The sequence below is a fragment of the Carex rostrata genome, chromosome 11 (genome assembly GCF_964058835.1).
Source record: "Carex rostrata chromosome 11, lpCarRost1.2, whole genome shotgun sequence".
NCBI classification, from domain to species: domain Eukaryota; kingdom Viridiplantae; phylum Streptophyta; class Magnoliopsida; order Poales; family Cyperaceae; genus Carex; species Carex rostrata.
The window spans coordinates 11,277,962-11,294,045 of record NC_135928.1 but is presented as its reverse complement, the minus strand read 5'-3'; the positions used below and the strand labels follow the sequence as shown (position 1 = coordinate 11,294,045).

General features: G+C 35.4%; 1 protein-coding gene across 5 annotated transcripts; it reads left to right on the top strand.

Annotated features, from left to right (window-relative positions):
* Positions 1 to 1,489: 1,489 nt before the first annotated feature.
* LDA (limit dextrinase) lies at positions 1,490 to 11,377 on the top strand. Of its 5 annotated transcripts, none has more exons than XR_013513889.1 (28): positions 1,490 to 1,866; positions 2,388 to 2,523; positions 2,612 to 2,664; positions 2,761 to 2,869; positions 3,037 to 3,173; positions 3,299 to 3,495; positions 3,966 to 4,115; positions 4,203 to 4,263; positions 4,356 to 4,476; positions 5,014 to 5,104; positions 5,186 to 5,279; positions 5,411 to 5,506; positions 5,861 to 6,001; positions 6,665 to 6,715; positions 6,802 to 6,872; positions 6,957 to 7,049; positions 7,234 to 7,324; positions 7,446 to 7,517; positions 7,601 to 7,657; positions 7,805 to 7,873; positions 7,959 to 8,015; positions 8,234 to 8,308; positions 8,895 to 8,967; positions 9,077 to 9,154; positions 10,258 to 10,396; positions 10,479 to 10,588; positions 10,831 to 10,930; positions 11,076 to 11,377. XR_013513889.1 is itself a non-coding variant. In XM_078310577.1 (28 exons), exons 1-28 carry the CDS (start codon positions 1,630 to 1,632, stop codon positions 11,184 to 11,186), a joined length of 2,886 nt encoding a protein of 961 aa, XP_078166703.1. In that variant the 5' UTR covers positions 1,490 to 1,629; the 3' UTR covers positions 11,187 to 11,377. The 5 variants fall into 5 exon arrangements, 3 of the variants coding, with proteins under 3 accessions (XP_078166703.1, XP_078166706.1, XP_078166704.1); XM_078310577.1 differs by having other exon boundaries at positions 8,895 to 8,983; XR_013513888.1 differs by lacking the exons at positions 10,479 to 10,588; positions 10,831 to 10,930; positions 11,076 to 11,377 and having other exon boundaries at positions 8,895 to 8,983; positions 9,077 to 9,247; positions 10,258 to 10,397.
* Positions 11,378 to 16,084: the final 4,707 nt, after the last annotated feature.

The window sequence follows — 16,084 nt, the reverse complement described above, 5'->3', positions numbered from 1 at the left end:
TTAAAAATACCCAACCTGTGGAATTTTTCCACGGGTTGAAATTTGAATTCCCACCGTGGAAAAATTCCACGGGCCAGACCCATTTTTTTTTTTTAAAACAGAAATTTGTATTTATTTTTTATTTTTTGTATTGAAATATTAGAAATATTGGATATATTTCTTTGAAAATAGATGGAATACAATATAATTTGATTTATTAGAAAGACTGCAACAAATAACCCGGATCAATATTTTTCAGATCGGATTTTTCGCGGCTGTAAGAAAAATTAATATATTTCTTTATGTGTTATTGGAAAAAAATAAAAATGCTTAGATTCTGAGTTATTGATCCCGGTTCAAAAGTCACTTCTATGTAATCTAGAAAATATTATGATCTTTCTAGTACATTTAATTTATTAAAAGTAATATCTATTTTGAAAAAAAACAAAAACTTTAATTTATTTAATGATTATTATTCAAAAATAATTCTCAAAATAGATATAACTTTTAATAAATTAAATGTACTAGAAAGATCATAATATTTTCTAGATTACATAGAAGTGACTTTTGAACCGGGATCAATAACTCGGAATCTAAGCATTTTTATTTTTTTCCAATAACACATAAAGAAATATATTAATTTTTCTTACAGCCGCGAAAAATCCGATCTGAAAAATATTGATCCGGGTTATTTGTTGCAGTCTTTCTAATAAATCAAATTATATTGTATTCCATCTATTTTCAAAGAAATATATCCAATATTTCTAATATTTCAATACAAAAAATAAAAAATAAATACAAATTTCTGTTTTTAAAAAAAAAAAAAAAAAAAAAGGGTCTGGCCCGTGGAATTTTTCCACAGTGGGAATTCAAATTTCAACCCGTGGAAAAATTCCACGGGTTGGGTATTTTTAAAATTTTTGTGAAAACTTGGGTATTTTAATTAAAATAATAATATTTTTGGGTAAAAATAAAAATGACGGGGTCAAAACAATGGTGAAAAATTAATACATAAAACAATTAAAAAAATAATTTATAAAATGTTCATTATTTTGACCGCTTGATCATGTGCTAAATGAATTCCAAACTTTAAAAATTTTGCATGTACATACATCACTCACGAAGTACTTGCATTTCAACAATTTGGATTCATATTTCGAAATCAATCCGATAATCATTTAGAAGTGTGCTCACCAATCTCTCTTGGTGAGCACATCACACCCTAGTTTTGCACTCGTAATCAAGTCCAATTGTCTGAGTAACTAATTAAAAAAAAAGTAACACCCAAATTAAGTAAGCTCGTGATCTGGACTTCCTGGCACGCTATCCAGAGAATCCGTATCCTCTCAGATCTGCAGAGGATCAATCTCACTTTAAGGTTTGAGATTAAATCTCAACCTGTTTGGGATTCGGGTCACTTAAGGGGCAGTATTTTTGGACTTTGAGATTCGTGCCCATTTAAAAAGAACGTTCCAGATCTAGTAATTGTAAAAGATTCCCTTATCAGGTATTGGAGAGGATGTGAATTCGTATGCATCATTAAAGACTACTCTCCAGCCCCGCGCGCACAATAAAGACAAAAAATTGTATGCATCATTCTCTGATCATTGCCATTGCTACATCGTCTATGCTCACTTCTCTTTCTCTCCCATGTCTATCTCCTCTATATCCCCTTTATTACTTCCCAATCCTCGCCATAACCTTCCCTTCACTTCATCTCTCTTATCCTTCTCTCAGCCCCTTCCTCTCTCTTCGCTAAATTCCTCTTGTTTTCGCTCCGTTTCACGACTTCCCGCTAAGATCCGAAAACCGATTACCCCTTTCTGCTCGCCCGATCCGAAAAATTGTATGATGGAGTCGGAGGGTGCTGATCTTGTTTTATCTCAGGTTCGCATTATTTATTATTTAATAATGCCTGTCGTTTTTGTGGTGCTCCTGGTATTCCTGTTCATGTAATGAGTGGCAATAACGTGACCCTGACTCGCTACACTGCTGAATGCAATTTAGGGATCCTAATAAACCCAATACCATCTTTTTCCTATCGGAGCATGATTATTAATTTATTATTATGATTATTAAGGTCAACACTAGTGTACTTGTGTATCCCATCTGACAGAAGAACTGCTCTCTTGACATTTTTATAGTATTTTTTTGAACAGAAAACATGTTATGGGTCATAGATAATCTAAAATTGCATTTATTCTATTATTTTTTTTTTGAAACCATTCTGTATAGTAAACTTGTTAAAAAGATTACAGAAAAATGAAGAAAAAATTGAAAGATCTTTTTCGGAAAAGAATATTAGAGTAATTATTTTATAGTTCAACATATTTGTTTATTACAAAAAAAATCGACTTCAATGTTGATCTGTTTCACTCCTTTTGTTTTAAATAATTTTCTTTCTGTAGGAATGGGTGTCTCATGCCAGAGCGTATTGGGTTGAGAAATTTCTCATAGCTTGGGATATAAATGATGATCAGGCTTCTCTTTACCTCTATTCCAGCATCAATGCTAATTTATCCCTCACTGGTCAGGGCATTGAAGGTATAAAAAAAAAAAAAAAAGGAATATCAGTGAATTAATTGTTCATGTATTTGCTCGCATAAAATCACAATGGAACTGCCTTTGTCAGGTTATGATTTCAAAATTGCACTTGAATCTGATGCATGTGGTCTTCCAGTAACTGTAAGCTCTTCTCTATGGTATAATATAGGAACTCCAAAATATCATACAAACTTCTTATAATATAACATAATCATAGATTTTAATTATTGATATCAGGTTACTCAGAAATTCCCTCATATCAGCTCTTACCAAGCATTTAGAGTCCCAAGTTCTACCAATGTTGAAGGGCTTCTAAAATGCCAGCTGGCAGTTGCTTCATATAATGGTTAGTATAAATTATCCTAAGAAAACTGTTTTACTTCTTCTTTTGTAAATTTCCATCCTTGCAGTTAAACTTTTGAGACTAGTTTCATACAGTGTATCTTTTTTTTTTCCAAATTAGTAGGCACATCCTTGCAGGTATTGATCTCACTTTTTTAATTATTTCAATAGTTGATGGTACATTAAAAACCTGTACTGGCTTGCAATTACCTGGTGTGTTAGATGACATGTTTGCATATTTGGGATCCCTTGGTGCAACTTTCACAAAGGAGACAATCAGCCTTAATCTCTGGGCTCCTACAGCTCAGGTACTATTTCATATTAGTTCAAGGGATACCATACAATTCAGTAATTGGTACTAGCAAATATCCAAATACCTCATCTGTTTATGGTATATAGTGACCTTCTTACAAAAAGATAAATGTATATGCAGGAGGTAACTGTCTGCTTTTATGAGGGCCCGACTGGAGATCCCAAGGAGCATGTGAAAATGGAGGAGATAAACGGAGTATGGAGCACTGTGGGGCCTAGAGACTGGGAAGGCCGGTATTACACATATGAAATAACTGTGTTTCATCCTAGCACTTCAAGAGTTGAGAAGTGTCAAGCAAACGATCCATATGCTAGAGGGTATACGGATATCAATTTCTTTTCTTTTCTTTTTTGTTTCTAGAGCCAAAATGAGTATCTATCTGGTGGGTTCCAAATCTTAAACGACAAAATTTGTGGTACTTGAAAACTGATAAACATCAATTGTTCCATCCAACAATTGCAACTTTTCCTGTATAAAGTATAGGCTTTCACCAATTCCATCTGTACAGTACAGGTTCACCCAGTTCATAATTTATCCCAAATTGTGTGAGGTAACTCTTTAGTAGTAAGAGAACCAAGCCTAGCATAGATGATTAAGGCATTGATCTCTTGGTGGATGTCTGATGTTATCCAGTACAGACAATGTGGGTGTCTCATACTTAGAAAATTCTCTTGGTAGTGAAATTTGGCATCGATTAAGTTTCAATTATTGGCCGAATTCACCTCCATTTGGGTTTTGTCTTTGCTCTTCTATGGTTTTATATTTATTTTATATTTGCATTAGTTAGGCTCTCTTCGGATGGAAAAAGAACATGGTTGGTTGATATTAGAAGTGAAGAGTTGAAGCCCAACGGCTGGGATGGGTTGGCTAATGAAAAACCACACCTTGGTTCCTTTGCTGATATCAGCATTTACGAGTTGCATATCCGTGATTTCAGGTGACTAAATCTTTTATCTCAAAAAGATTAAGAAATTTAATAAACATTTGGGAATGCTCAAATAAACTTTACTATTATTTATTCTAGTGCTAGTGACAGCACAGTAGATCCTGATTTTCGAGGTCGATACCCAGCATTTACTTGTAAGGTACTATCCAGCTTTTCTGTATTTTTAATATATCCTTCCACCTAGCTAATAAAATGAAACTTCTACTAATTGTAGTTAGTTGTATTATTTAGGACTCGGCAGGAATAAAGCACTTAAGAAAGCTCAGCGAAGCTGGTTTAACACATGTTCATCTTCTTCCTAGTTATCAATTTGGTGGTGTAGATGATAATTCTAGTAACTGGAGTCACCCTGGTAAATGAGATAATTTTCATTTTTATTACTTTTGGTAAATGTCTTTCTTAGTGCACATGACATGTATCCTCGTATCTACAAAAACATTTGAAATATTTTAGAATTCATCAAAAAACTTTTTTGTGAAATGATAAAAAATTGTTATGATGAATTCTTTTTAGTTTTTAGAAATTTACTTCATTTAATTATTATGCATATGTTATGTGTTCTATCTTTTTTTTGGTAAAGGTTGATTTTATTACTATTCTGAAAAATTATAACGAAGTACATTAAAAAAATATTGTATGCTTACAATATTTTCCTTCATTCCAATATTAATTTTTGCTAAAAAGAATCTCAGCTTTATATAAATAACAAAGCATCTGATATTTTGCATGGCAGTATTTTATGCCCTCCTTATTTTTAATCTCCTCTATGGTAATACTTGTGAGCAAGGTAGGAAAGGCAAACAACATGCGCAAACCCATTATTTCTTTCTGACAAAGTAGTGCTGGTACGTGGCATGATAATAATGACTCTTAATCTACCACTAAGCAGATTATACAGTGTTGTCAGCATTACCTCCTGATTCAGATGAGCAACAGGCACAGATAACGGCTATTCAAGACAAAGATGGCTATAACTGGGGGTACAATTATCGCATTTTTTCCTCCCTGGATCTGACAAATAAGCATTCCGCATTTTCATTTTTATGATATAAAACTTATAGGTATAATCCTGTGTTGTGGGGGGTTCCTAAGGGAAGCTATGCCACTAATCCGGATGGTTCTAGCCGTATTTTAGAATTTCGTCAAATGATCCAGGTGCTGTATATTGTTCTTTATTTTTTATACTTTATCTCAAGTAACTGAGGAGTACATAATCATATAAAGAAGGAATGCTTGAAGTGATATTTTGCTGCTGAATTTAAGTAGACCCTAGCGTTTTATTTCAGGCGCTGAATCGCATTGGCCTCCGTGTTGTGCTTGATGTAGTGTACAATCATCTGTATGCAAGTGGGCCATTTGATGATTGTTCTGTTCTTGATAAGGTTGTAATTTTGTTATTTTATTTAAACTTGTTTACCTGAGTACTTTCAGGCAATTGGGTTGGCTCTGAACTATGCACCAAGCCTCTTTTATAATTTTATTTATTTCTTCATTTTAATTTATCATGTCTTATTATTTTTTTTTAACAATGAAGAAATGCTCTTGGTTAGCTATATGCACTAAAAGTCCAACTCAAACTCTATTAACAAAGGGCATAGAAACATATTAAATGTCTCGAATTGAGATAAAGAGCATGCACTGGTTCAACTTTGAATATAATTTTCATTAATTTGGGTAAGAAATTAGAGAGAGACTACCTCATTAGCAAAGTAATCACAAGCACTATTGGTTTGCAGATTGTACCTGGTTATTATCTTAGAAGGAACAAAGATGGTGATATAGAGAACAGCAGTTGCGTAAATAATACTGCCAGTGAGCATCTAATGGTCGAGCGTTTAATCCTTGATGATCTTCTATGTTGGGCTGTCGATTACAAGGTTTTTCTCTTTCTGTGTTTGTCTGTTTGATTTGAGGTTATTAAAGTTTTATAGTTGAACTTGTGAGTAAGTGAAAATAAAATTTAGATTGGAGGAGCTGCAACGTAAAATGCATAATGTGTGGCAGTTGAAATTTGAATCCAAGTCTTACCACAAAGTAGAATTCTAACCACTAAGCTACATACACACATTTAGCATTTTATGAGGGGGGTTGAACCATATAAACACTTAAAAAAAATCAATTAAGTTTCAATATACATGATTAAAATTTTAAAATCATGGGGTGGCTAAGCACCCCCTGGCTTGGCAGTAGATCTGCCCTCCATATGGGCTCTGTTTGCCCAACTTTTTTTGTTACTCTCGTCTTTGGTGTACCTAGATGGCAATCATGGCCAGTACCTAGATGCGCCTGAGAGTTATTATTTTTCTTGTAAAAAAACAAAAAGTGGTATTTGAGAGCCGCCGGTTTTGCATTAAAACCCATAAACAGTCAGTTACATACATAGAGGCCGAGCCCATAACTATCTCTTATCTTCTAATATGCTAGGCCAACCTAACTGATAACTGAAGGGCTCATATCACAGTCCCTATGACCAAAATACCCCTGAATCAACCTGAGATTTAATCGTTTCTAGATATTAAAAAGATTGCTGTTGCTGCTAGGTGGATGGGTTCAGATTTGATCTAATGGGGCATATTATGAAGCACACCATGGTACATATCTCTCTCTACCCTATTGTATTTTCTATTCTCTATTATCTACTTTCTTCAGATTTTCACCTTTTCAAATGCTGACCTAGGTAAAAGCCAAAGATATGCTTCAAAGCCTGACTGAAGATAAAGACGGGGTAGATGGCTCAAAGATATATCTGTATGAACTTGATTGCTCACATTAATTTTAATTAAAATAGTGCAAGAATTACTTTATACCTTAAAATACTACATCTAAATGTAGATATGGAGAGGGTTGGGATTTTGGTGAGGTGGCAAAAAACCAGCGTGGCATAAATGCATCTCAATTTAACATATCTGGTACCGGCATTGGCAGGTATGAATTTATCTCTTCTATAAAATTTTCCGATTTCAGTATTAGCCAAAACAATATGGCTTAAAAACATAACCGTGATGAAAACCAGATAAGATCTAATCTGCCTAGGAAAACCCAAAAAGCTCGTTAAGCAATTTAAGCACTCTTGCTTAACTTCTACCTTTTACCTTTTACCTTTTTGCAGTTTTAATGATAGAATAAGAGATGCAGTTCTTGGTGGTTCACCATTTGGCAATACACTTCAGCAAGGATTTGTCACTGGTCTTTCTCTAGAGGTGCCCCTCCCATTTTCATGTTGATACATTAGTTAGTTTCTCTTCACTAAATGTCTCCGTCTGATAACTATAAGTGACAACAATTTTTTGAGAGTTAACATTGTTTAAATTTTGTTAGTAGCCAAATGGATATGATCAAGGGGGTAAATCTAATACAGACATTATGCTCTCAGGATCTGCCGACTATATACAGGTTTCAATATGTGTGTATTGCCTCATATGCATTACAAAATGCATCAGAATTCAACTTTATTCTTTTTATTCTATATTTTTAAGGTTGGCTTAGCTGGTAATTTGAGGAATTTTGTTCTGATTTGTCATGGAGGGGAAACGGTTAGTTAATTATTTTTATAATTTGATCTTTCAATTTTTTGTTTTTATAAATGAAAATACTTGAAATAATGATCTTTCTGTTATATTTGACACAGATAAGCAGTTATTATATTTTCTGTTAAATATTTGATAAATTACATTTGACAGATGAAAGGATCAGAGATAATGACTTATGGTGGGGACCCCATTGGATATGCCATGGAACCCACAGAGACAGTATGAACCGAGCCTCCTACTTTTAGTTGAGCACAAATTTGTTTTAAAATTGAATTTTGGTTTCTATTTATTTTTTCCATTGCAGATAAACTATGTCTCAGCTCATGATAATGAAACTCTGTTTGATATTATCAGTCTCAAGGTAATATATAATTGGGCAAACTTTTAACGCATTAGTTCAGAGTAGTGTTCAGTTTTTTTCTGTTTTAAATTTCAAGTTTCATTTAATCATTGAAAATCTACTTTTTTCATAGTGTCATGTTAGTAGTTATTGTTATTTATTTGTTACTCTTATAATTGTTGTAACTAAAAACCTACTTCTAAGTTGTTATAATTAAATTTATTTATTTATTTTTGCAGACTCCATTTGAACTTTCAATTGAAGATAGATGTAGAATGAATCACGTTGCTTCAAGCATTGTTGCTCTCTCCCAGGTTTTTACTCTTTATTTTCCACTTTCTGGCAAGCTCTGCTGGATAAGATATCAAAAACGTTCCAGTTAGTAATGTACCAGCTAGCTATGTGTACCTTTATATTTTAGCTGGTATGTGACGAATGATTTTTTGTTACTTCTTCATCATTTCTTTATTTCTTACCATAACTTTTGTAGCTTATACTTACTTAAAATAGAATAAACTAAAGATCTTCTTGGGTTTGTACTGATGGAGTCTATATGGTCAAATATCAACATTGCATAAATGTTTCCTTGCCTAGTAAACTGTAACTAAGTTTCCATACATAAATCTTTGTGACAAATTGCTCCAGGCCCGAACATGCACATCAGATTGGTTCTCTCACTCTCTCTCTCTCATCAATATCCCAAATGGTAGATTCAATTGAATTGAAAAGTGTGAAGTGTAATGTAAATTGTTTCACAAGCTGCATATTTGGTTCTATACTGCCACAATGCCACCCGACTGTGCCCAAATAAAAAAAAATCTAATTTGGTGCATGAAAGTCTGCTTCAATTTTGATAAAAACTAAATTCTGAGGTCATACATTGGTATATTTTTATGGTAGGGAATACCTTTCTTCCATGCTGGTGATGAGCTACTAAGGTCAAAATCCCTTGACCGTGACTCCTATAATTCCGGTGATTGGTTTAATAGGTATGTTGAATAGACTGCTTATATTCTAGACTTGGATGTATATCTTATTCTTCTATACTAAAGTTGTACCTTTCGTTTTATCTCCTTGAAAAGGCTTGATTTTACTTATGAAACAAACAACTGGGGTGTTGGCCTCCCTCCAAAGGAAAAGAACGAACACAACTGGCCTCTGTAACTCCTCTCTCTCTCTCTCTCTCTCTCTCTCTCTCTCTGTACAATTATACCTGTACAACTGTAAGTGTATATATATCACCATCAGCTAAGGTATTTGTTTCATCACTGCTTTGTGCTACTTGTGTAGATCTTCTGGTTGGGTTAGATGGGATTGTTGATTATAATTTTACTGGAATTAAAAATATGTAATGCGATAACTTGGCAATTGATTTATCCAGATAATCTTTTCAATTTTTATTCAAACCAAGTAAACATTTTTCAAAGTTTCCAGTACAAAGATTTGTAATTAGAGGTTGCTAAACATAGATCCTTGAAAAATTTCAAATAGTTTCATGAGTTGTAAAACATAAATTAAACTCTCTTTTCTAATATGCACGACGCATAAAAAGATCACATCCAAAGCGCTGAATTAGAATTTAAAATGATTATAGAAACTTAAATTAGGATAATAAAAAAAAATCATTTAAAACAGAAAACTTTTGTTTGCATTTATGAATCAATCTTTAAGAAAAGACCAGGTTAGGTTGGGTCTAGATGTGGCCTAACCTGACATGAAAATCCTGTCGTTGGGTTCTGGAGAGTAAGGTTGGTCAGATTTGGTTATTATTGACATCTCTGGCACTGCTGAAAAAAAAAAGGAAAAAAGAAAGCATCGTGAATTGGGATTCAGTACATACAGTACCTGGATCTATTGACTTGTGTAAACCAGTAGTGAGATTGACTTGAATGGACAGCTTGTAAGATACCGAGATTAGTGATCTTTAGAATTGATCAAATTTGCCAACAACCGAAAATGACCCAAATGCCAGATGACCAGTAACCTGAAATGAGCAAATGACCTAAGCTGGCAGTACCTGCCAAAACTGACCTGGCCTAACAACTTCGAAAATTAATCAAACTTTCCAATGTCAAGCTAACCTATCTGTGAATTTCAAGACATGACCCAAAACATCAACTTGAAATCCAAAACAATGAGAGGTCCTAAACCCTACCCTTTCACCATTCGGTGACCTTTATCTTTGTGAAGTGTACGCCAATTGCTAAATTTGATGATTGTCTTACTGTTTTAATGTCCTGAGTAAATGAATTATTTATTCCAGGATTAAACCTCGATTAGCTAATCCATCATTCAAGCCTAATAAATCCCACATCCTTGCTGCACTTCGTAACTTCACTGATCTCCTGAAGATAAGATACTCCTCGCCACTTTTTCGTCTAAGCAGTGCAAACTCTATTCAAGTAATTGGAAATTTGGTTTGACAGGCAAATATATTATTGAAAATAAAATACTGTTCTTACAATTTTTTTGTGTGCTATAAAGGAAAGGGTACGCTTGCACAATACAGGACCATCATGGGTCCCAGGTGTCATTGTCATGAGTATTGAAGATGAACATGGCGGTAAACCTGGCATTTCTCAGTTAGACCCCATGTAAGCTTAATACTATGACTACATTGTTGTAATATTGTTACATATTGGTACCGACCTGTGTACAGGATATTTTATTCAATCAAACTGTATTTCTTTGTCCATTTTATGAACAGAGAACTGATTCAGATCATGAATTGGTCTTGTGCAACCGTGCCAGTTAGAGGATTAGAGTGCTTTCTGGTACCAGTTGTACATCACTATGACTACTGCAATTTATAACTATTATTTTTGTTGTTTTGCAGGTATTCACTTATAGTGGTTGTATTTAATGCAAGCCCAGAGGTGGTCTCCATGGAAATCCCTGATCTCAAGTCAAAGACGCTCCAACTACACCCGGTTCAGGTATGCAATTTCTTTGGTGCTTGCTACTTCAGAAATATGTTCTACCAAGAAACTAAGGAAAAAGAGGATAAAAACAGAAACCAACTGTGCTAATGCTGCACCAGTTTCATTGCTAACCAAATATGTAACTTTTTCACTTTTGTAGTTAAATTCTGCAGACGATTTGGTGAAAAAAGCAAAATATGAAGCTAAGTCCGGATACTTTAGCATTCCTCAGAGAACAACAACTGTCTTCGTTCAATTGAGAGAATTTTAATTTAAAGGCTATTTAATAAATATGTTAAATATCGAGGGAATAAGCATCTTTGTAGTTATAGAGCTTAGGTATAACAATAATAAGCTTCATGCTAAATAGTTGAAATAATGGAAATTGATCAAACTTGATATATATATTAATTGTTGTTAAAAACAATATGACAAAATCAGGAGGAAAGATCTTTCGCTCTTCTTTTATTTTGATAATTTATTATATCAGTCCGCATTAGATTGGGATGGTGGAGTTTTAAAGAATAAATGTTTGAATTTGAGAGATTAAACAAGATAGTGGAGCTGGTTCAACCTTGAACTGTAAATATTTTTGTTATCTTGTGCTTGCTTCAACTTGAGTTGAGCTTAAGCTCTAAATAAACTCCAGTTACTATGCTTATTTTAATTTTCACATTTCAACAACTTTATTCAACCTAAATATCATTCTTATATTGGATTTGTAACGTTGCATTATGAGCGCAAAATCTGCGTCTCAATCAGCACAAAAATTCCAGTCCCAACTTTGTGCATCTTTATAAACCCTAAACCCTAAACCAAATCTCCTTTTACTTTGTTTGTTTAAATTGGCGTTTTATTTCTCAACCAAACACAATCAACCAATTGGAACAAAGCCCCCAAAACCTTTTACATTTCGATTTAATTAATTTAGTAGGAATTATTATTTCACGTTATCCTTGTGGACCGATACCTGTTTACTGGGTAATTTATAAAGTGTCTATTTTTTAATAGGAGAATTTCACATATACCCCTCAAAAACTTCAAAATTAGACATTCCCCCTTAAACTTCAAAAACTCACAAATTTATCCATTTTATTATCTTTTATATTAAAACTCATCCTAAATTTATAAAATATTTATTTTACCTTTTATTAAAATCATAAAACGCCCATCGAACTCAAATTTAAATCTGAAGTGTCCTCTACTGTCTGAAATGCTTTAAAATTCGTGCTTGCTAGATCAACACGAATCTTGAAGCGAACCGCATCGATATTGAAGCAATGTGCACATATCTCAATGCAATGCGCGGATCAGAATTTCTTTAAGATCCGTACATGCTACATCAGCACGAATAATTAAGTGATGCTTACATATCTTAATGCGATGCGCGTAGATCGGACGGTAGAGGAACCATTCATATTCAAATTTGAGTTCGATGGGGTGTTCCTACTTTCAATAAAGGGTAAAATGAGTGATTTATAAATTTAGAATGAGTTTTAATATAAAAGACAATAAAATGGGTAAATTGGTAAGTTTTTTAAGTTTAGAGGGAGAAATGTATAATTTCAATGTTTAGAGGGGGAAAATACGCAATTTTGAAGTTTTTGAGGTGTACACGTGAAATTCCTCCATTTTTAATTTTCATATTTCTCTCAAAAAAAAAAAAAAACGAAGACATTTATTAGCCCGGTTTTCTTTAAAAAAAATGCTGGACTGGCAAATAAAAAAGTTCCAAAAGGATAATTTCATCGGACAGAAGTACGAGTGAAATGAAAGGCAGGGGACTACAATGGGAGTCCGGTTTCTCTGAAGTAACTCAAATTTTGAGTTAATATTTAACCATCCGATCATAATCAGGATCAATCCAACCCATTTAATAATCGTGCATAAGCCGATCTGACGGTACGAATATAAACTCAAAATTTGAGTTATTTTAGGTGATATGAATTCTCAGTGGCCACTGGGCATTCCTTGTACACACAACTTTGATAGATCGCCCCAATGGGACGTCAAATTAATTAGCCATTGTCAGTTCCACTGAACGCAATCCTAGCCGATTTTTTTAAAAATACCCATTTAATAAATAAAATTAATAAAAATAACCAGAATATCAAGAAATTTCTAAAAATACCCCCCCCGCGGATAATATCCGCGCCCCGGAATATTAATTCCCCCCCGCGGATATTATCCGCGCCCCGGATTAAAAAATCCCCCCCGCGGATAATATCCGCGCTCCGGGCCGTTTAATATTTTTTTTTTTTTTGCTGCAATTTTTTCTTATAAATTCTCTCCTTAGAGAGAGAGAGAGAAGGAGAAGGAGAAAGATTTCAGAAAGAGAAAGAGAGGAGAAGAAGAGGGAGAGAAGGAAAAGGCATCGTAACTCAGGTATGCACTGTTCACGTATTTACTATTTATGTGTATTTTCTTTTCATGCACTGTTTTTATAATGTACGTATACGTATTTACTGTTCACGCACTGTTTATGCACTATTCACACCTGTTTGTTCACTGTTCATATGTACTGTTCAAACACTGTAGAATTACTGTTCATGTGTACTGTGCAAACACTGTAGAATCACTGTTCCCAAATACTGTTCATATGCCCTGTTCATATGTACTGTAGAGTTACTGTTCATATGCACTGTTCAATCACTGTTTAAATACTGTTCATATATACCGTTCCTAAATACTGTTGACAATTGAAATTAGTAAACTGACCAAATATTTGACATTTACGAATGTAGTTCATTGGCAATGTCTATTGGAATTTCATTACATTTTGGAGGGAAATTCATAAATGATCAGTATGGTGTACGTTACTCCAAACCTCCAGTAAATACGTATTGGGTTGAAGAAAATTTCTCATTCGAGGAGTTGCATTCGCTTATTTATGAAGCGAGCGGCTACAATAGGAATCACTGGAAATTAGAAATACAGGCCCGTATGCTCCAAGCAGGAAAGTATCTCAGAATCACATTGCGAGATGAAGGAGCATTTAGAGGCCTGCTTAGGAAGGTTGTGAGGTCCGGTGATCCTCTGTTGGAAGTTTTTGCATGCCGAATTAACAGAGAGTCAGGAGCTAGATGTTCATCCCAAAATTTGGCTGTAGAAAATTATCAACCAAATTATGAACCACACACTCCTCTATTCGTACCCGAACCAATGCCAGTACTAGAACCAGAACCAGAAATATACAGTAATTCACCCCAATCTCCACCTTTTATCCAACCCCAACCACAATGTCCACCTTTTATCCCACCTATATCCGTAGGTTCTCCATCCTTACCTGGACCTGAACCAAATCCTCACCCCAGACCGCCACCAGTACATGAAGATCCAAACGAGTCAGAATTTGAATTTATGAACGAGGTACCGGATGAGAATCTGCAAACTGGGGATGAATGGGGGGAAGGAGACTTGGATGATGAGGTAGATGAGGAAGATGAAGAAGATGAAGAAGATGAAGAAGATGAAGAAGAATACACACAGCCAACTGTGAGGCAAAATAGAGATATGCCGTTAAGTGGCCGTTCTGAGACTCACCCGTTCCTAAACTTCAATGACACATCTGCTTTTCAAGAAGCAGATGTTTCTTACTACGGTCATCGGATTGAATACAAGAGTGAGCTCGCAGCAGGCCAATTCTTCGCCAACAAAAAGCAACTGACGAAAAAGATCAGAGAGTACCATGTTGACAAGAACCAAGAGATATATACGAAGAGAAGTGACACATCCAAGCTAGAAATTAGATGCCGCACTTCGGGTTGTCGTTTTAAACTGAAGGCAAGAGCAACAAAAATTGGAGATACATGGAAGATAACTGAGCAAGACACGGCTCACACATGCACATCTGAGTACACCAGGATCGACCATGCACAATTGACGGCATCAATTATCGCAGATATCATCGGGCCTAACATTAAGGAAAACCCCACTATGAGCATCCGGAGTGTGGCACACTGCGTGAAAGTTAGGTTTGGCAGTATAACCCCGAAGTACAACAAACTTTGGAGAGGTCGCGAGCTTGCAGTAGCCCGGCAATTTGGGAGTTGGGAGGAGTCGTACAACTTTATGAAACTATTACTTCTCGGGATATGTGACAAGAATCCTGGCTCGAGGCACCTATTTCGGACCAAGCCGAGCTTCGATAAAGATACAGGACTGGTCAAGCAAGGTGTTGTGGAATTCGTGGCCGTGGCATGGGCTTACGGACCATGCATCACCGCATTTGGTTACCTAAGGCCGGTGATCAGTATAGATGCAGCCTTCCTTTCTGGGCGGTATGAGGGAAGACTTTTGATGGCTTGCGGCTATGATGCCGAGAACCAATTGCTACCCCTAGCATTTGCAATTGTGCAAAAGGAGAATGAAGATAATTGGGGATGGTTCTTACATTGGCTTAGGATTAATGTGATTGGTGTTAATAGATTCGTATGTGTTATATCAGACCAACACAAGGGGATAAAAGCTGCATTGAAACCTGAATACGGATGGGACAGTGATAATTTTGTGCACAGGTATTGTATCCAACACGTTGCTGATAACCTTGTCCAGGCCTGTGGGAAGGACGCATGGTACGGAACTAGGTTCAAACTAGGAGCCAGGAAGAAGAAGCCAAGAAGGCTGAAGGAGATGTTCGAAGATTTCGCCATGGTATGTCTAATATTGTCTAATTTATGCCATTTTCGATTATTTAAGATGCATTTTGTGTAATTTGACTTTGTTCTATTGCAGCAAAATCCGAGGTGTAATGCTTTTTTAAGGAGAGTGGGCAAAGTACGTCCTAATGATGTCATGGAGCAATCAAATTTTGATAAAATTTTCCAAACCTGTGATGGAGGATACCGATTTGGTATCATGACAACAAACGGCTCCGAGTCCCTTAACGCTGTCTTCAAGGAGAGCCGTATGTTGCCCGTGGCTGCACTTGTGGAGGAGACATTCTACAAGTGCAATAGTTGGTTTGTGCAGCGGCGGCAGGCAGCGATGGAACAAAGGGATGCAGGAAAGCCTTTTTCCGAACGGGTACATGTTAAGCTCGCCAAACGGTGGGTGAAAGCTATAGAAATGGATGTCATCGCATACTCGCACGGCGAAGGTAAGTACGAAGTCACGGGCCCAAATGAATATGTTCCGGTAGTCCAAATGCAGGATGGAACTATGTCCATG

What these genes read in the sequence shown, in the direction of transcription:
- LDA (XM_078310577.1), top strand. Translation starts at nt 1,630, where the DNA reads ATGTCTATCTCCTCTATATCCCCTTTATTACTTCCCAATCCTCGCCAT. An exon ending in AACGATCCATATGCTAGAGG is followed by an intron (nt 3,496 to 3,965) that starts GTATACGGATAT and finishes TGCATTAGTTAG; the next exon opens with GCTCTCTTCGGATGGAAAAA. An exon ending in AAAGATGGCTATAACTGGGG is followed by an intron (nt 5,105 to 5,185) that starts GTACAATTATCG and finishes TAAAACTTATAG; the next exon opens with GTATAATCCTGTGTTGTGGG.